The following is a 21,710-nucleotide window of genomic DNA, read 5'->3' on the forward strand; positions in this document are numbered from 1 at the left end:
TAACTGATTTGGAAAGATGTGCATATTAATGTTGACTTTTAAAATGCAAGTATGAATCTATATAAGATTTTATGTAGAGAGTTCTAAATGTTAAGGATAGTGTTATCCGTAGACACTGTGATGCTGATGATTTATACTCTTCTATACATCTTTATTATTTGATTGTCTTTTACAATGAGCATTAATCTGTTTTTGTTGATATAAAAGATTGAAACTTTAAGGGAGCATAATCTTGTGATTCGTCTTTTATTAAATAATGTTTTACCAAAAAAACAAATTGTAATAAATTGCTTTCTAAAACCTCACTTTAAAAAGTCTTAAATGGGAAAACTGAAGTACCAAAAAAGCGGCTGTAAATAAGCAATTTGACAGGAATTTTTTAGAAATGGGAAAGAATACAATTTGTTTAAACTTTTTTTCTGGAACATAAGAACAGCCACAATTACGTAGGTAGATGGTAATTAAGATGTAGTTCCAAACTTGAAGTAATATTAAAATCTCTTGCATATCTCATTTACTAACATACACATTTTCTTTCAAAGTAAAAACCTTTGTTTGTGTTTCTCTTACATGATAATTATTAAATCTGTTTACATATGTGTATCTGATATTACTGTGATTTGTAGAGATTGGAATTAATTCAGAACTCTTAAATTTGTTATCTCACTTTAGAATTAGATGTTCTTATCTGACAATGCTACTTTTACAATCTGTTTTAAGATGTAGGCAGTTCTGTTTAATAGAAAGGATTTTGTAAATCAATATAAATAAATTTATTGCAATTTAAAAAATTTTTAAACACAGGCTGACAAGACCTACATGTTGCGAGAATATACATCACGAGAGAGCAAAATTGCTAATTTAATGGTACAGTACTAATTTATTTATTTGTTTATTTTTAAGCTCTTTATTGGAATATAATTGCTTTACACTGTTGTGCCAGTTTTTGCTGTACACCATAGTGAATCAGCTGTATTTATACATATATCCCCATATCCCCTCCCTCCCGCGACTCTTCCCACCTTCCCTATCCCAGCCATCTAAGTCGTCACCCATCATCGAGTTGAACTCCTTGTGTTATGTAGCAGCTTCCCACTAGCTATCTGTTTTACATTTGGTAGTGTATATATGTCAGTGCTACTATGGTGCAGTATTTAAATATCAGTTTTTAGAAGTTAAATTTTAATGTTTTAAGTATGGTATCCCCCTCCTGCCCCACCCATCCACCAAATCTACATCCCTAAATCCATTCATTTACCTAATAGGGCTCAATAGGATAAATCCTACTGGAGCCTATTTTTTCTGGAACTTACCTCAATTATAGTTACAATTGTTAGATTCCTTAGCCATCATCTGGTTCAATTGTCACATTTTATTCTGGAAAAACTGAGATCCAGAGATGTGACTTACTCCAAGTCACACAGCTGGTTGGTGGTAGAGCTGCAATAGGATGTTCTTTCCATGACTTATTTTTGGGGGGCATAATTTCCCCCGCTTCTTTTTTTTCTCCCCTGGGACCTGTAAAGGGCTTCTACAAGTCTATAGGATTCAATAATGGGTGTTTAAAAAGTGATACCTTCCTGCTAACTTGGTATTTTTTTTTTCACCCTTATTGCTTATTTCTGTCTATATATAGGATATACATGGGTTAGAAAACTTATTTAGAGTCTATTTTAGAGCACATATTGGTGTTTAACTGATGGCTAGTGCTTTCAAGGTACAAAAATAATAGGAAAGGGGGATTGGATTAAGATGTATTAAATTCTTAGGACATTTATGGGAGCATTATAAATGACATATCCCTATGATCTTGAAGGAAACTAGTAACAGAGCTGAATGAGTCAGTAACAAGAGATCCTGTTATTATTAGGAATACCTAATGATGCTCCTTATATTTATATATGGTACCTCATTTTAAAATTGTCATGCTTTAGGAATGCAAAACTATCAGTGCAGTAACTTAATATATGCTAATGTGATTTATGTATTTCCTAGCATGTTTCACCTTCTCTCTTCACGGAACCTAATGAAATATCACAGTATTTACCAATAAAGGAGGCAGTTTGTGAGAAGCTAGTATTTCCAGAAAGAATTGATCCTAACCCTGCAGATTCAAAAGAACGTACACCTGTGGAATAGAATGTGTTACAACATATACTCACCTTGGAATCTGACTGGAGACCTTGGGGCTATTTGGAGGGGGGTATTTTTATTATGAGAATTAATTGCCTTGTCTGTGTGCAGATTTTCTGTAGCATTAAAGGAAAAAATGAAATAAAAGATTGTTGCAGGCAGGTTCCACTCAACTGCTGTTTGTACTCTGTGTCTTCAAATTCATATTCCAGAAATTTATATTTCTGGAGTTAAATTCAAATTTCTAAATTGTCACAAAGTGGGGTCTCACCAGTAGGGGGTGATGTGTGTACAGCTCAGAAACAGTGGGCATAATCTGCATCTATCATGAAACACTGTCTTCTACCATGAGGAAGTTCTTTTAAATGACTGAATCGTAACACCTTGTGACTTTCATAGGATTCCTAATTGTGCACATTGGTATAGTGGCTCTTTACCTTGGGTTTTTGATGTTTACTCACTCTTCTGGAGAATCATGACTTGCCTCCTAGGAAATTGATCTCAAATGATCTGTACCCAGAAATAAAAAAAAAAATTACCTCCCTAAATTTTAATTGGCTTTTGAAGTTTAAAGAAAGTTTCAGACATAGAATCAAATAAACTAGGTTTTTGGAGAACTTTAAGTGTTATGTCCGTGGAAACACAAGAACATGGTTTGCCACTGATGGTCAGAGCTGTCTCTCCTCCATCTTTAGGTGCTTTTTCTTATGTGTGGTTCTATTTGTACTGACATTTTTTTACTTCCATCCTCCATGCACCCTCAAAGTGAATAAATCCATTGGATATTGAACTTGATATTGGTCCTAAAAAGTTTTGAAGAATTAATATGGATTGTTTTAAGCAAAAATTACATCAACTCCTAAAGTAACCAGATTAATTTTTTGCTTAAAATATTTGAAGGGTAGCTGTGGAGGAGGAGGGGGCCTATTTTAAAATCTAAAAGCCAGTTTTTCTTTAAGATTAATGTTTTTGGGAATTCCCTGGCAGTCCAGTGGTTAGGACTCCAAGCTTTCACTGCCAAGGGCGTGGGTTTAGTCCCTGGTCGGGGAACTAAGATCCTGCAAGCCATGCAGCATGGCCAGAAAAAAAAAAAGATTCATGTTTTTAACATTACAGGGGATCCAATAAAGTGTAATTAATTAGTGCAAGACCTAGGTAGTACAGAAAGTTTACAAAAGTAAATTTAAAATCCATTTGGTTACTTTGATGACGACCCTTTAAACATTTTATATTCTGCCTTTTTAAATGGTCTCCATAAAGTAGAAAGTGGTTATAAAGCACCAAGTAAGAAATTACTTTAAATAGATTTAAAAATATATTTTATTTATAGGGCAGGGGAAAAGAATTACTCCCATTTTTTCTGGTTTGAAACAGCTATTGTACATATTCCCACTTGCATAAATCATTAAAGAAGAATATTTAATTGTAAGTATTAGCAAAACTCTTCAGGTATTAGCCTGAAGATAAATTTTAGTGAAACAAATACAATTGGATATTCATCATTGTGCAGACTCTGGTGTGTTGTTATATGTATTTTTTTTTTTTTAGCTAATTTTATTGCTAAATTTGGTTGCAAATGATTTGGGTATTTGCCTTCTGCTGCTTATCTGCAAGGTGTAGGAAATAAGGATTTTGTTGGCTGTAAGAAAATACATGGCATGTTCACTGTATGATAAATATACCTGTACTTAATGTTTTCTCTTAGGACAGAAAAGTGTATATATTGTACTCTGCTTTCTGTTTATTTTATTTCCCATGCAGATTTGAACAGAACAGACTCTTTAGTCATACAAATTATAAAAAATGAAAAACTTGTAAGAATATTCATTAGTTGAATTAGTTGGGGTTTCTGGGCAGCATCATATTATACATATCTGTTAACTTGATTCAGATGTCTTAGCCCCTGAATCAGTCTTAGATTACTTATTTTGAGAATCCATTGTTAAAACTGTAGAATTGACCATTTTATAGAAGGTGGAAGGTGAATAGAATGAGGGTACTTCTGAAGACTTCATCAGTTTATTCCTGTGGAGAATACCGAGAAAACTTGTATTTGCCCATTGCTAAACAAGACATACACCATTTTGTATTTATTTGTTCCAAGTGTCTTTTTGTAAGAGGAGAATAAATAAGTAATTACTGATCTGTGTTTTGCTATTTCATTTAATTTCGTTTTTCTTGAAGCTTAATTAAAAAAAGGTTTGGTATACCTTTCTTGTTTGTGCTTTATGTTTTGATTTTGGCCAACATTATAGCCAGGTTCTCCAGGCAGTTATAAATGAAAATCTAATGGATAGTCCAGAATGTAATCCTCCAGTTTAGCTACTGGGCTCTTGTTCTTCCTCTCCCTCTTGTCCCCTAGTGTGGGTTGGCCATAAAGTTCATTTGGGGTTTTCCATAACATCTTACGGAAAATACTTCTGTGGATGTTTTAATTAGCCATTGTTTTATGTATGATAGGGTAAGCTTTCTGTTTTTGAAAATACAAACACTTGTGGTATATCATCCCATTTAGTTTTTTTTGTTTGTTTGTTTGTTTGTTTGTTTTTTTTGGCACACGGGCTTAGTTGCTCCACGGCATGTGGGATCTTCCTGGAGCTGGGATCAAACCCATGACCTCTGTATTGGCAGGCGGATTCTTAACTACTGCGCCACCTAGGAAGCCCCATCCCATTTAGTTTTAAGTACTGTGTGTCCAGTATGGTGCTAGGTACACGGATTACGTTAATGAAGAGTTTATTCAATCGGCCCTCCACATCCGCGGGTTCTGCATCTGTGGGTTCAACCAATCATGGATGGAAAATATTGAAAAACAAATTCTGTGGGACTTCCCTGGTGGTCCAGTGGTTAAGACTTCGTGCTCTCAAAGCAGAGGGCATGGATTTGATCCCTGGTCAGGGAACTAAGATCCTGGCATGCCTCTCGGCATGACCAAAAAAAATATCCAAAAAGCAAAACTTGAATTTGCTGTGTACCTGGCAGCTATTTACATAGCATTTACATTCTATTTACAACTATCTACATAGCCTTTACAGTGTATTAAGTATTATAAGTAGTTTAGAGGTGATTTAAAGTATATGGGAGGATATGTGTAGGTTATATGCAAATATACCATTTTATATGAGGGACATGACCATCGTTAGATTTTGGTGGGGGGAGGGGACTGGAATTAATCCTCTGTGGATACTGAAGGATGACTTTACTATCTGTCTTTGTGGAGTTAAAGTCTTCGTGGAGGCAAAGTAAAAATAATTATAAATTTTAGTAATTGCAGTGATGGAAATAATACTGACTTAAGAGAATTAAAAAATCACCTTTGGTAGGGGTAGTCAGAGTTCTACCTGGAGAAGGATGTAGAAAGCCTCAAGAGAATGTCACTCCTAACTTAACCAGGAGGAAAAGCTGGGTAATCTATACAATTATAGCTTTTCTATATCAGAGAGTGGAGGTTGCAAAGCAAAGTAAACTGAATCCCAAAGAGTGATAAGCCCTCCAGCAAGAGGTGGGACCTACCAATTGTTTCATCTTAGAGCATGAGAGAAAGAGATGGCCACTGTACAAGCAGGTAAGAAAAAAAGCAACTAAAATTTTAACAAATCCTGAAAGGCTCAGTATGGGCTAGTGTGTCAGTTTGGAAGAGGTGAGAGTCTCAAATAAGAGGACTTCATACACTCACACACGTGTTTTCCCAAGGGCCCATGCCAGTGCTCATAAGAAACATGGGCAGGTGGAGCAGTTAAGCCCGTGAGCCACAACTACTGAGCCCACGTGCTGCAACTACTGAAGCCTGTGCACCTAGAGCCCGTGCTCCGCAACAAGAGAAACCACTGCAATGAGAAGCCCGTGCACCACAAGAAAGAGTAGCCCCTGCTCTCCACAACTAGAGAAAGCCTGCACACAGCAACAAAGACCCAACACAGCCAATAAAAATAAATAAATAAATAATAAATAAATATTAAAAAAAAGAAAGAAACACGGGCAAGGGCAGGAGACCAGAAGGTCCCTGTCAGTGGTTCAGGCAGGCAGGAGGTAACTGTCCAGTGCTGAGGGATTGGTATGAAACCCTGCCCATTTACCTTAGACCCTTCTTTTGAAGGATGCAAAAACTTAAGCTGCTGGGGGAAGAACAACAAATCATACACCTTCAGGGCCCCAGCAAAAGCCATTATTTTCTTTTTCTTTTTAGAACTTTTATTGAGATACAGTTAACATACAATAAACTGCATATATTTAGAGTGTACAATTTGGTATTTTTTTTCTTATTAGTAATGTGTGGCAATCCAAATCTCCCAATAAGAGCCATTATTTCTGGGGGAGGAATAAAAGCAAAACCCATCTGCTTCTGGGAGAAGAAATAGGAAATACTCTGTCTTCCGGACACAAAGGACCATTACTGCTGGAGAAGGAGTATAAGCAAGTAATCTCTGATCTTGGAGGAGGAACAGAAAAACCTGGGCCCAGTGTACTACATGGAAAGCAAAAAGAGAAGTCTGCTACCACTGGGAGAAGGACATGAAATTCACACAACAGTATAATGCACGTTGTTTTCAAGTACATCTAGAACGTTCACCAAGATAGAGAATATTCTAGGCCATAAAACCAACCTCAACAAAGAAAACGCTTGACATTATGTGTATTATGTTCTCTGACCATAACAGAATTAAACTAGTAAAAACCAGTTACAGAAGATATCTGGGAAATACCCAAATAACCTCTGGTGAGAGAAGGACATACAGGGAGACAAATACCAGGCTCATAGAATGAAAGACTCAAGATGTTAATATGCTGGTTCTCCGCAGGTGATCTACAGAAGCAACGTAATCCCATTCAAAATCCTAGCAGACTTTTTCGTTAGACATGTATAAGATGATTCTAAAATGTGTGGAAATCCAAAGAATCTAGAATAGCCAAAACGATTTTGAAAAACAATAAAGTTGGAGGACTCAAATTCCCTGATTTCAAAACTTATTCTAGAGCCACAGTGGTCAAGACTATATGACAATTGTTTTAGGATAGACATATAGATCAATGGAACAGAATAGTAAATCAAGAAAGAGACCTACAGGAACTTCCCTGGTGGCGCAGTAGTTAAAGAATCCACTTGCCAATGCAGGGGGCACGGGTTTGAGCCCTAGTCCAGGAAGATCCCACGTGCTGTGGAGCAACTAATCCCCTGCACCACAACTACTGAGACTGCACTCTAGAGCCCACAAGCCACAACTACTGAGCGCGCATGCCTGGAGCTTGTGCTCTGCAGCAAGAGAAGCCACCGTACTCAGAAGCCCGCATACCATAATGAAGAGTAGCCCCCGCTGACCACAAATAGAGAAAGCCCAAGTTCAACAATGAAGACCCAATGCATCTGATAAATAAAGAAATAAATTTATTAAAAAAAAAAAGAAAGAAAAGAAATAGACCTACAGATCTACCTTGAACAAAAATGCAAAGGTAATTCAACAGGGAAACGATAGTGTTTTTTTGACATTAAAAAAAATTTATTGAAGTATAGTTGATTTACTATGTTGTGTTAGTTGCAGGTGTACAGCAAAGTGATTCAGTTATATGTATACTTTTTCAGGTTCTTTTCCCTTACAGATTATTACAAAATATTGAGTATATAGTTCCCTGTGCTATACAGTAGGTCCTTGTTCTTTATTTTATAGGAAATGGTAGTCTTTTCAACAAATGATACTGGAACAATTAGACATTCACATGCAAAAAAAAAAATTGAACCTTATCTCACATCATGCACAAAAATTAAAATAAATCATAGACCTGAATGTAAAACCTAAAATTTTGAAAGTTGTGGAAATAAACAAAAATCTTAGTGACTTTAGGTAGGCAAAGATTTCTTCAATAAAACAAAAAGCATTGAACTTAAAGAGAAAAAAATGATAAATTGGCCCTCATTAAAATGAGAAACTACTCTTTGAAAGATATTGTTAAGGATATCAATAGATAACCCACATTCTGGGAGAAAATATTTATAAGATACATATGTGATAAAGGACTTATACCCAGAATATATAAAGAAGTAAACTCAATAACAGAAATAATCCAATTAAAAAAGTTGTGGATGGTAAATAAGCATATAAAGAGATGCTCAAAAATCATTGGTTATTAGGCAAATACAAATGGAAACTTTAATGAGATATCACTACACCTATTATAAGAGCTAAAATTTAAAATCTGACAGTACCAATTGGCAGTGAAGATATGAAACAGCTGCAGTCTCACACATTGCCAGGGAGAATGTGAAATGGTTCAATCACTTTGGAAAACAGTTTGGCAGTTTCTGAAAAACTTTCACTTACCAGTCAACCCAACAATCCTACTCCTAGAGAAATAAAACCTGTCAGCACAAAGGCCTGCATACAAATATTTGTAACAACTGTATTCACGATTGCTAAAAACGGAAAACAATCCGAATGTCCAGATAAACAAATTGTGGTACATCTTTACTACTCACCACTAAAATGGAACTAACTACTAATATATGTAACCACATGGGTAAATCTCAAAACCATCATGCTAAGTGAAAGCAGCCAGGCATGAAAGACTATTCACTGCATAATTTCATTTATACAGCTGTGTCAGGGCTCTCCAGAGAAACAGAACCAATAGGAGATATATACATATATAAAAGAGATTTATTATACGAAATTGGTTCACGCAATGATGGAGGCTGAAAACTCCCAAGATCTATAGTCAGCAAGCTGGAGACCCAGGAGACCCAATGGTGCAAATTCCAGTCTGAAAGCCACCCCCAAGAAGAGCCTATGTTTCAGTTTGTGTCCAAAGGTAGGAAAAGACCTTTGTCCCAGCTCAAGGTAGTCAAGGAGGAGGAGTCCATTTTTACTCAGCCTTTTTGTTCCTTTCAGGTCTTCAACTGACTGAATGAGGCCCACCAACATTAGGAGGACAATGGGCTTTACTCAGTCTACCAATTCACATGTTAATCTCTTCCAGAAACATCCTCACAGACATACCCAGGGTAATGTCTAAACAAATGTCTGGGCACCCTTCTGGCTCATAGAAGTCAATATGTAGAATTAACCGTCACGATGGCATTCTGGAAAAGGCAAACGTATTGGGCAGGAATCAGATCAGTGGTTGCAAGAGGAGGGGAGATTACTGAACACAGAGGGATGTGAGGGGAATTTGGGGGAGGTGATGGAATATGCCATATTCTTATGTGGTGGTAGTTACATGACCACATAGGTCTGTCAGAACTCATTGACTTGTACACATAAAAAGGGTGAATTTTCTTATATGTAATTATACCTCTTAAATAAACACGAGTTTAAAAACAAAAAGAATTTGAGGAGCAATTTAAAAACCAAGAGGAAGTTGGCTGGGAACTATTCTGAGGACATGACATTTAAACAAAACCTGAAGGATGAAAATAATTAGCCATACGATTTGTTTGGGGGTGGAAAGAGCTTTCTAAGAGAGGAACAGTATGAGAAAAGTCCTCGAGGTAGGAGAGACTGGCAAATTCATGGAAGTGGAGAGACCTGGGTTGCTTGAACACAAAGTGAGGTTGAAGAAACTAGTTAAGGCCAGATAATTTAGGGTTTTATAGTTCATGTTTAAGGAGGATAGATTTTGGTGCGATGGAAACAATGAGAAGTATGGAGGCAAGTGATCTGACTTATATGTTACATTCACTGTAGCTGTGACGTGGGGATGGATTGAAGGTAGGACGAGGCAAAGCAGAGACTCAATTAAGGAGGCTGTAGCAGGAGGCCAGGTGAGGGGTGATGCCATTTGAACTAAGGATGCAGCAGTGCATATGAAGAAAACTGGACTCAAAGTATACTTTTAAAGTTGAATGTATTGTGTTTTCTGATAAATTCAACATGAAGAATGGAGGAAATGGAGGAATGAAGGAGGATGTTTAAGTTTTTTCTTGACCAAGGAGGGAGATATTGACGCTGTGCAAGGTGATGGGGACAGAAAGGAGAGACAAACTTAGAGGAATGAAAGTTCTGTTTGACCACGTGAGGTCTGGAATGCCTCTGAGAGGTCCAAATGGAAATGTTTAATGTGTAGCGTGATGGGTAATGAAATCCGTAGCTCAAAAGATGTCTTGAGCTAAAAATTGGGGTTATCGCCAATATAGATAACATTTAAAGTCATAGCAATGAATGAGATCACTTTGAAAATTTTTTAAGGAAATGAAGAAGGCCTTGGAGGGATCCCTGAGCAACACTTGGACATCAGAGAGGGGAGAAAGAACAGCCAGCGAGTAGATAGAAACCAGGGGAGAGTAGTAGAAGCCAAGGGAAGAGCAGAATGTTCAAAGGAAGGAGTTGTCATCTGTGGGGAGTGCTGCAACAGAACTAGTGAGGGGACTGGGGTTTCTAAGGGCAACATGGAGGTATAGCTAGTTTTGATACAGTTTGGGGGCAGTGGTGATGGCAGTAGTGCCAGACTGGACTATGAGATTCAAATATAGAGATGATAGAGCTTTCAGCAAAACTGCTTTCACAGAAATAGGCTGGGAGCTGCGGTGTTGTGGGGACAGTCACGTCTGTGGGAATAGTCGGTAATCAGAATGGTGATTCAGGAGAGGGTATAACCAATGGAGCAATCGGTATTATTGTAAATGAGGCGATTGAAAGCTTCATGGTTTATACTTGTTTATCATCCATTTCTCATAGTAACTTCGTGAAGAATTATTATTAAGTCAATCAAAATAAGGTTCCAGATAACACTGGTTCCAGAAACCAGAAAGCATCTAGTTTCTTTCCTTACATGGTTAACCACATAGCTTCCCTCAGGCATTTACAGAACATCAAAGGCTTTCCTTAATCTTTCCTAGGAGCACACACTTAGCAGTCCCTAGGATGTAATTCTCCTGTAAACATGAGGCCTGGTCTTGCTTTGGGGCTTTACTGAGTTGCTTTGTCACTATTAGGCTAGATAGTGCTTATGGGAAGTCTGTCTGCACTGGTATCACTTCCAGTAAACATCTTTAGGTGGGTGGGTTTTTCCTACTCAGCGTGTATTTAGGGCATTGGCAGAGAAACACCTGTGAGGTTTTGAAGGCTGGACTAGTGTTGTGTGAGTATGAGATCTGATTCTGTCAGAGACAGAAATAAAAGCTCATTACAGCAAATATCACCCCACTCTTGGTTTGGGTTTTCTCCAAAGCATAGCCTGAGACCAGCACTAAGATGGGGGTAAGTTGGGAGGTGATCTCAGGAAGAACAAACAAGCGAGAACGTGGAGAAAGGGAGATAATGGCGGCAAGGCAAAATGGAGTGTAAGGAATGCGCAGGTTACCTCTTGCTGGAGACTTCTGAGATGCTTTGTGGAACGTGCCTTGGATTGTCCCAGCAGAGGAGGAGGGCCTGGCTCCAAGTGATAGCTCCCCTAACTCCCACACGCCAGTGCACACATGCGTGCATGCACACACACACACACACAGTCTCACACACTCACTCACACACACACACACACACACACAAATGCAAGAAAGGGCTTGGGGAGAGATGCTATCTGCATGCCAGGATGTCTGCCACGGGTGCAGGAGGATTCAGGTGGGTGAAGGAATATGGGGGGGGGCATCCACAACCTTTGCTAAAACCCCCCAATTTCAGGTATTGCAAACTTACTCCCCTGCAGTGATGATGAGAAGTCTTGTTCTAATTGTCCCCACTTCTGTGCACTCCTGAACTGAAGTGGTTTCTTTGGCCTCTGCCCCCATAACTGTTCCTTTACCAGCCCGGTTTGTAATTGATCAAGGGGCTGCTGGGTGGTGAGAATCCCTGAGGAGTGATGATAAGATGTCAAACAATTTCGCTTCGTTCTTTTTCCTCCTTTAAACGATCATGCCTCTCCCCAAAGGGACTTTGAAAAAATATATCTGAACTCTCACACCACCATTAAAATCAATCTAGGACTTGTAGAAAAAGAAAGCTGGTGTCTGTTTCCCTGCTAAGCCTGGGTTCTTAACCAGGTACCCACAGGCAACGGCTGAACTTCTGCTCCACATAACTTTTCTGCACATGGGCCTGTAGAGAGAGGCTCTATGACAATTATATTCTCAGAAAGGTCTATGACACCAAAATAGAATAAGAACCACTATCCTCATTGGCTCATCAAGGCTCCTTTTCTACTTCACTTATTTACCTTATGTGAAGGATTCAAGAAGGGGCAAGAATACCCATTGCATGGAGAGAGGAAGTCTGGCTGCCCAGGCAAATCCTCAAAGGGTGCCATGACCCTGAAGAGGTCTCCCTAGTCCAGCCTTTTGGCTTCACAGGTTCAAGGTCTGACTTGTGACCACACAGAGGGCTGATGTTCTGCTGGGAGCAGCAGGTTATAATGGAGAAGGCTGCTTGGTAAGCAAGCAATCAGAGAAAAAGAATAAAGTTCAGGATTTGCACAGTCAGCGGTCCCAGGTTCTCACAAATATGATGGGGATGTCCCTGGTTTGGGCAGAATTCATGCACCAGAACCACACCGTACCTGCCCTGTGAGTAAATGGACTTTGCCAGCGTTGGCTTAGACTCTTCTTTCTTTAGCCTCTAGGATGAATCAGTCTGAGGAATCGGCTTTCCTTCCCCTTTATCCTCTCCAGATATATGACATTCAATCTCGATATCCTAATATCTTTTAGGTCTTTTTCTTTAAGATCACCAGGCATGCATATCTCAGCTCCGATGGTCCCTGTCTTAATCTCATGCATTAATGCTCAGAGGTCTGTCTTGTTTTCTATTTCCTCAGGGCTACCTCCGTAGAGAGCACTGAACACAGATTTCTTGGACACTCTCTGAAAGCTGTTTTCTTTTTAGCTCTTGCTGAGGGGAGGATGAAATTCAACAAGGCATATGTAAACTTTCACCTGAAAGCTGCTTGCTTGTCCACCCTGGCAAGACAGACGTACAGAGAGGCTGTGCAGCAGGAGGGTACCACGCAGTCTGGAGGAGCTGGTTGCCTCCGCATTGTGCAGTGGGGAGTAAGGAGAATGGCCAATAGAAAGCCAAATGGGCAGTGGTGCAGTAGGTTCCTTAACACCTACTCTGGTGCTAAACTTATTCATTCGTTTAGCACTTACTGTGTGTCCCCGCACTGTGCTTGGCGCTGGAGATGCGAAGGCAAACAAGACAGGGTCCGTGCCCTGTAAGGACCCTTATGTGAGTGCGAGAAATAGCGTATGGACAACTAGAGCATATTGTGGTAAGTGTTAAGACAGAGGTAAGAATCAGGTGACTTGGGAGCACTGTATGTTGGGAGAGAGAAGGGGACAAGGATGGGAAAGAGAGCAGGTATTTTCCCGGAGGACAAGGTGGGGAACTCAACGAGCTCAGGAACTTCTGTCCCTTATGTTTGGGGCCCGGGTATGTCAGAGAAAGGGGAGAAATGAGTCCATAAAGGAAGGTGTGTGCTACTGAGTCAGCCATAGTTTACTTGTAGGTGGTGGGGACCCATGTGCATTAGTTCCCTGGGGAATGCTGCAACAAATTAGTACAAATGTGATGGCTTAAAACAGCAGAAATTTATTCTCTCACACTTCTGGAGGCCAGAAAGGCGCCAGTCAAGGTGTTAGCAGGGCTTTGCTCCCTCTGGAGGCTCGAGGGGAGAATCCTTTCTTTGCCTCTTCCAGGTTCAGGTGGCCTCTGGCATTCCTTGGCTTGCGGCTCTGTCCCTCCAATCTTTGGTCGCTCTGCCTTCTCCTCTTCCATCTGTGTCAAATCATCTGCCTTCCTTTTCCGGGGATACATATGACTGCATTTAGGGCCCACCTGGATAAACGAGGATAATCTATCTCAATATTCTTAAAATAATTGCATCTGCATAATACACTCTGCCCCTGCCCACACACACACTTTTTTTGCCATATAAGATAACATTCCCAGATTGTAGCAATTCAGACATGGATATCTCGTAGGGGACATTTTTCAGTTTACCACACTGTGGGAGATTTTAAGCAAGGCAGCACCTAAGTCAGAGTTAGGTTTACAAAGATCCTTCAGGGGATGGTGTGACCCAGTCAGAGAGAACCCTCTGAAGACATTTATTAAACCTAACATGAAATAGCATGGTGGAACAGTGGGTTGAAGGAAGTTACAGCAAATTCACTGTACCTACCCTGGGTAGCATCCTGGAGGTTGGTTAGAAAAGGGGCTTAGGACTTAGGCTGGTTTATATGGAACTCAGAAACCCAGAGGTAGTTATTTAACCTTTCTAAGCCTCAATTTTCTCATCTGTGAAAACTGGATTATAATAATAGTATCTACCTTTTGGGGTTGTGGAGAGGAGTAAACTAAATCTGATACATGCAAGGGGACTGGCTCATGAGTAGGACTCAACAAAGCACATCCTGGTGATGACTAATGTTCAGGAATCGGGTTCCTGAGCAGAGATGGCTGGAAACCCATGAGATGGGGCACAGTTCACCCAATGGCCTCTGACCAACTTGTTGAACCAGTCCACTAAAAGATATCGTCTGTGTGCAGCACTGAAAGAATTCCTGGTTCTTAGTGGAATGGTTTAGCCGTATTTAAATGCAGAAATCACCTGCAAGTAATAATGTTCTCCTAGCCTATCAGAGTCTGCCCGTGACTGGACACCCTACATCTGATAAACATTTAGCAGGAATAGTGCATTTTTAATCTTAATGTGTAGTGTTTAAAGTCAGTCAGTATATATTGTGCAGAGCATGAGGCTTAAATCGCTGTGTTTGGAGACCAGTCTGGAAAGTCAGTTTGGGGCCATTTAAAGGGGCCCTGAATGGTGGGTAAGACCTTCAACTTGATGGTGAAAATAGGGGGAAGCAGGTGCAGGCCTTGGAGTAAGAGGCATGACCTGATGTAAAAGGTACACGAAGGTGATAAAACGTGCTTTGATGGCAGGAGGGATGTGAGACAGAAGCAAGGAAAAGACAAGGAGCCCATCGGAAGCTAGTGCAGTTTCCCACATGTGAGGTGACTGGGACCCGACTGGGAGGGAAGCAGGGGGAATGGAGGGGAGAGGAAAACTTGAAGGACGTCCTCCTTCAAATAATTGTGTTGATAAGGATAGGTTCAAATGACAGGTAGTAGATAGAGTAGTAACAATACAAGGGCAGGGATAGAGAGATTAGCAGGTATGCAGAGTGATAACTGTGCAGTGGGAAACAGATTTTTTTAAAAAATAAATTTATTTATTTATTGGCTGCACTGAGTCTTTGTTGCTGCACGCGTGGCAAGCGGGGGCTCCTCTCCATTGCAGTACACAGGCTTCTCAGGGCAATGGCTTCTCTTGTTGCGGAGCACGGGCTCTAGGTGTGCAGACTTCAGTAGTTGTGGCGCACAGGCTTAGTTGTTCCACCGCATGTGGGATCCTCCCACACCAGGGATCAACCTCGTGTCCCCTGCATTGGTAGGCAGATCCTTAACCACTGCACCACCAGGGAAGTCCCAGCCACTGAGATTTTTTGCTTGAGCTCTTGGGGAGGTGTCGGAACTGCTTTGCTCACCTTGGGAAGAGTGGATCACCACTGAGGAGGACAGAATGAAGTTTGTATGGAGGGGAAGTTCTGGGAGGCCTTGGAGAGGATCAGACTCTACCCCTACTATCCTGGGAGAATCCGCTGTTTGTATGAAATTTTAAAAGGAGACGTTGCCTGGCCATGATGGGGGCCACAGCCATCTAGGCAACCAGATGGGAGTGGCCCTACGTGCAGAGAGGCTGGAAGTGGGTGGTTCTGACGAGGTGGGGGAGGGGGTGGCAAGCAGGAGCATCCGGTTCTCTGGGTCCTCACGATGGTGGGTGGGTGGTGGGGGCCGGAGCAGATTTCAACTGCTGTGTGGGTAGTTAAAAGACACACCCTGAACAGCATGGTGGAGGGCCCAGCAGGCAGAAGGAAGCGTGCCCGGCTGTGCTCTGGCGCTGATCCCACGGCCTGATCCTCTCACGGGTACCTCCCTGGTCTCTGTGTCAATTGTTTCCTCCCTCGTTTCCCTTCTTAGTTCTGACAACTCCATGCCAGGCTGTTTGCTCAACCCCTCTTCAAGTCCGTTGCCTCAGTTTCATGATGGAACTTCTGCACCCTCCCCTTCCTCTCTCCTTCCTTTTCTCTCTTTCTCTCTCTTTCCCTTCCCTCTCCATCTTTCTTGCTTTTAAAAAATAATTTATTGAGGTGAAATTTGCATTAACAACTTCAAACTGAACAATTCAGTTGCATTTAGCGTGTTCTCAGTATTAGGCAGCCACCTCCTCTGTTGAGTTTCCAAATCTTTTCATCACTCTGAGGTAAAACCCTTTATCCAGGAAGCAGTTTCTCCCCAGCCTCCACCCCTCCCCCCAGCTCCTAGCAACCACCACCCTGCTTTCTGTCTCTGTGGATTTATCTATTCTGGATATTTCGTGTAAGTGGAATCATACAATCTGTGACCTTTTGTGTCTATATTTTTGAATAGCAGGCACATTCACAAGGTTCATAATTGAAAAGTCAGTGAAAGATATATAGTGATGTGGTCTCTGGCCCATGGTCACTTAATTCCTTCCCTGGAGGTAAAGAATAATCTCAGTATTTTTTGTTTTTTATTGTTTTAGTCCTTCCAGATATATTTCATGCATATAAAAGCAAATATACATATATATATGTATACACATACATATGTCTATCATCTATCTATGTAGTCATCATCTATTTATCTTCTCCTACACTGTTTGGACCTGATTTTTTCTTTTTCTCCTAACAGTGTATCTTGGAAACAGTTTCATATCGGCATATTAAAAACTCCCTCATTCTTCTTTTAATAGTCTTTTAGTGACTATTTTGTATTCTTGTGACTGAGTATATCATAATTTATTTAACCATTCCCCACATAAAGGACTTTCAGGTTGTTTCCAATCTTTTGCTATTGTAGACAATGCCACAATGAATTACCTTCTACACAGTCCATTTTGCACATGTGCGCATGTATCTGCAGATAAATTAGTTCAATATTCTGAGTTCAAACTTGGACACATTTAGGGCAAGATAAGGGTGGACACCTGTTACATTGCAGAATAAATAACATTCATGGATTGGGAAACATGTACTAGGCACTGTACTAAGCATTTTTTAAGCAAATTTATTGCAGTGTAATTCGTATCCCATAAAACTCACTCAGAGTACACTTCAATAGTTTTTAAATTTTAGTATACTCACAGTTTGTGCAACCATCACCACAACTGATTTTAGAACATTTTCACCCCAAAAGACCCCTGTACCTGTTAGCCATCACTCTCCATTCCCCTCTGCCCCAACTCCTGGCAACAACTAATCTACTTTTTGTCTCTTTGAATTTGCCCATTCTGGACATTTCATATGAATTGTCATATAACATGTGATCTTTTATGTCTGGCTTCTTTCACTTAGCATATTTTCAAGGTTCATCCATTTTGTAGCATGTATCATTTTTCAATTCCCTTTTTATTGCAGAATAATATTCCATTGTGTGGATATATCACAGTTTATTTATTTAGAGTTGTTTCCACTTTTTGGTAACTATGAATAATGCTGCTGTGGACATTTGTGTACAAGTGTCTGTGTAAACATATGGTTTCATTTTTCTTGGGTATATGCCTGGGAGTAGAATTGCTAGGTCAGGTGGTAACTTTATTTTTAAACTTTTGAGGAAATGCCAAACTGTTTTCCAAGGTAGCTGCCCTGTTGTATATTCTGGACCAGCAATGAATGAGGATTCCAATTTTTCCACATCTTCAACAATACTTGTTATTATTATCCTTCTTTCTCATCATACCTATCCTAGTCAGTGTGAAGTTTTATCTCATGGTGGTTTTGACTTGCACTTCTCTGATGACTAATGATTGCTTATTGGCCATCTGTGGCTCTTTCGGGGAGAAATGTCTACACAGAGCCTTTGTCCATTTAAAAGAGCCTTTGTCCATTTAAAAGAGCCTTTGTCCTTTGTCTTTTTATTATTGAGTTGTAATAGTTCTTTCCACCTTTTAGATACAAGTCCCTTATTAGATAGATGATTTGCAAATCTTTTCTCCCATTCTGTGGCTTTTTTCGCCCCACTTTCTTGGTGTCCTTTGAGCACAAATGCTTTTAGCTCTGATCAAGTCCAATTTTTCTATTTTTTTTCTGTGTCATTTGTGCTTTTGATGTCAAATCTAAGAAGGCTTTGCCTAACCCAAGATCATGAAGATTTATTTCTATATTTTCTTCCAAGAATTGTAGAGTTTTGTTGCCAATTGCAAATTCATGTGCCTGGCACACAGTGAGGCCAAACAAACTGAAACACAGGAGTTTGAAGCAGAGAGAAGTTTATTGCAGGGTCAAGCAAGGAGAATGGGTGGCTTGTGCTTGAAAAACCTGAACTCCCTGATGGGTTTCGGGGAAGAATTTTATAGGCAAAATTGGGGTGAAGGAGGGGTGCCTTTTTAGCTCTTATATTTAAGTCTATGATTTATTTTCACTTAATTTATGCATATGGTTTGAGAAAAGGGTCCAAATTCATTCTTTTGTATGTCAATATCTAATTGTCCTGGTACCTTTTGTTGAAAGATATGGTGAGCATTTTATACTGATTATCTCATTCACTCCCCATAAAACCCTGGCAGTAGGTATTATTATTATCTCCTTTTACAAATGAAGAAACCAAGTCTTAGAAAGATTGAATAACTTGCCCATGTGAAACTGAGTAGGACCCTGTGGGGCCCTTCTGGGTATAAATCCTTTCCATGTTTATAGAAAAGAGACTTCAGGCTCCTAGACCTTCCCTGAACTCCAAGGGGGAGATTCAAAAGTTGCTAATCAGAAAAGTGAGGGGATGCATAAACAAAGGAGGAGCAGTCAAGAAACAATAGTGCAGTAATAAAGGAGAGTCCTAGTTCCTCCTCAAGGAATATATCTTTGAGCTCTTTTGCAGGAACTGAGTCCCCCACCCAGGTGGAGGATGGTAACTTCGGGCTGAGCACCAGATTCCTGGAGCACCACCCTGTTACTTCACCACCATCCAATCAGAAGAAAGTCTGCACACTGTGGAAGATAATGCAGACTCTGACCCCCTCCCCAAATGATGAACTGCGATGAACTTCCCCTTTCTCCCTTTAAAAAGTTTCATGGTCGAGCAGAATCTTCAAAGTTGGTTCTTGGAGACAAGTCCACCTTCTCCCCAGGTTGTCAGACTCCTGAATAAAGCAAGCTTTCCTTTCCAACCAACACTTGTCTCTTGACTATTGGCTTTCAAGTGATGAACAGCCAAACCTGAGTTTGGTCACACATGATCACAAAACTAATAGATGGAGGCATCTAGATTTAAACCTGTATCCTTTTGACACTAGGGACTACTTTACACTGTAAAAGAACTTTATAAATTGTAAAGCACTGTAGAAATGTGTTGTTGAAACCCTGAAAGGAATAAACTTTCCAAAGGTGAATATGTAAAGAGAGAAAACAGAGAGCAGACAACACAGCCTGGTGAAACACCCATTTTATGGTTGGAAAAAAGAAATGAAGGTAGAGAAGAACTAGTTATTCATGGATCCATGAGACCAGTGGTTCTCAGACTTACAGATTTCACAGACATGCTTTGCACAGTATGACAACTGATATCTTGACCATTTTACCATATCATGTATACAACTCCCATAAGCATCAGGTCAAGGTACTATGAACAGAGTTGTAGAAGACCACAGATATTTAATCTTGCTAAGAATATTTTTAAAACACCTACCTTTTCCTATCATTATCATTTCAGAAAATTATCAGTAATTACAGAAAAAAGAACAATTCTTCCCAAGAAGTATACCACGCACACGTGACGCGTTGTATACTGCATAGTAAATACATCGTAAGTGCTAACACATGTCCTGTGGGTACTGTTTTGTCTTTTTTCATTTCCCTGCTAAAATTTTCCCTGCTAAAATGGCCAAAACCTCATTTCCCTGCTAAAATGGTCAAAAACTCATCATTTGTAACTTTATCCTTTTTGAAAATAGGAACTGCATGTTTCTTCATTGGCACATAGCACTCAATAAATGTTTTTTTAGGTGAATAACAGACCAATTAAAAAATGAATCAGCAACCTTGAGAACAAGGCTGGGGGAGGAAGTTAGTTTTAGAATATTTTAAGATATATTTTAAGAGAGTATTCCTCAGGCATTACATAACTACTTGCATAGTGATATCACTAGTAACATTGGGCTCCAGTGTAGATGCTAATATTCTGCCTCCTTCCCTCTTTCTTACTGGTCCTGCAATTAACTCAGAGTGCTTCCTTCTTCTTTCCAGCAGGAGAGGTGGTTGATTTCTAAAGTTCTTTGAAATCAGGGATAATGCCTCTTTAGTTTTGTATTTGAATATCAAGCATCTGGCCTTGTATATGGTATGTAGTAGGTGCTCAGTAAATGTGAAAGGACTGAAGGACTCTGTGAGGCTAAGTCAATGGGGGACAGGGATGCTGTCCTCGAGAAAGTAGAGAGACCTTCGAGAGAAAGGAGACCGACCAGGCTTTCCCTGAGGTAAGATCCCATGTTCCAATCCTGCTGGCTGCAGATACCTCGCCCTTCTGCCTCAGGCTGAGATACTGTTTTGCTGTAGATGGGGCTGTCTGGATCTCAAGATTTATAATCTCCTGCTTCAGGTAATTTCATCACCACTTGAACATAAAGCTTGTACACTGATGCTTTGTTAGCAGGCTTATTTTTCTCCCATTTTAAAACAGAAAATCCTTGTCCTATTACATCTGAACCCATCTAGCATTTCCCTTTAGGCAACCCAAGTCCTTTGACTGGACCACTTACAGGCACGTGTGCCCCTAAGATTTGTAGGATCTGGGAAATAGTACAAATGGAAGTCAATATGTCTAAATATGTGAAAGCTGTAAATCAAGCTAAACAATTGTTAAATTACGTTTGTCTCCTACACTGACGGATACACGTGGAGCTATAGTTTTATTGTTGGTGGTGTTGCGGCTGTTGTTGTGTGGCTGTGCCGCACGGCTTGTGTTCTTTAATGCATTTGTGTACGTTTGTGATTTGCAGACTCCCCTGCCAGCATGGGCCAAGAGCAGAGTCTATCCCTACCCAGCCCTAAGGGAAATTCTGATCTTAGTCATGGGGTGAGATTACAGATATGGTCTTTCTGATCAAAATCTCATTTACTGTGATGAATGCAGAGTGGAGGTGGAGGGCAGCCCAGTGTTCTCACTTTGCTGACAAAAATAGGCTTTCCCTGCTGACTTGGGTACCATGGTCATTTAAGTGTTGCCCTATCTGCCCGTCTGTCTGGCTGTTACAATTCACTAAATTGCAAAAGGCAAACACAAAGTTTCTCATTCATTCATTCATTGACTCACTCAATGAAGATTTACTGAGCACCTATTTTGTGGGTGCTTTTCTGGGTTCAGGGAGTAAAGAACTGAATGACACTGTGAGGTTCTCACAATGTAAAGGAGACAGACTTGAACATGAATAAAGATAATACTGTGAGATGAGTATTTACAGGTGTGTTTAAGGTGTTTTGGGAACACAGAGGAAAGTGCAACTGCCACATCAGTGTGGGTTGGCCCAGAGGATACGGCAGAGTAAAACTAGCTTCCATGAGTTGCTAACTGAGTGCCTGC

General features: G+C 40.2%; 1 protein-coding gene across 4 annotated transcripts in view; it reads left to right on the forward strand.

Moving 5' to 3' along the window:
- TIPRL (TOR signaling pathway regulator) overlaps positions 1-4,336 on the forward strand; it is a 39,374-nt gene extending 35,038 nt beyond the window's left edge. For 3 of the 4 annotated variants that reach the window (XM_057727446.1, XM_057727447.1, XM_057727448.1), the window contains 2 exons: positions 805-867; positions 1,996-4,336. In XM_057727446.1, the coding sequence (XP_057583429.1) occupies positions 805-867; positions 1,996-2,139 (207 nt within the window). In that variant the 3' untranslated portion in view covers positions 2,140-4,336. Of the gene's footprint in view, positions 1-804; positions 868-1,995 lie in introns of those variants that run through there. The other variant, XR_009052641.1, reaches the window with a different exon arrangement.
- Positions 4,337-21,710: the final 17,374 nt, after the last annotated feature.

The sequence above is a fragment of the Hippopotamus amphibius genome, chromosome 3 (assembly GCF_030028045.1).
Source record: "Hippopotamus amphibius kiboko isolate mHipAmp2 chromosome 3, mHipAmp2.hap2, whole genome shotgun sequence".
Taxonomy (NCBI): Eukaryota; Metazoa; Chordata; class Mammalia; order Artiodactyla; family Hippopotamidae; genus Hippopotamus; species Hippopotamus amphibius.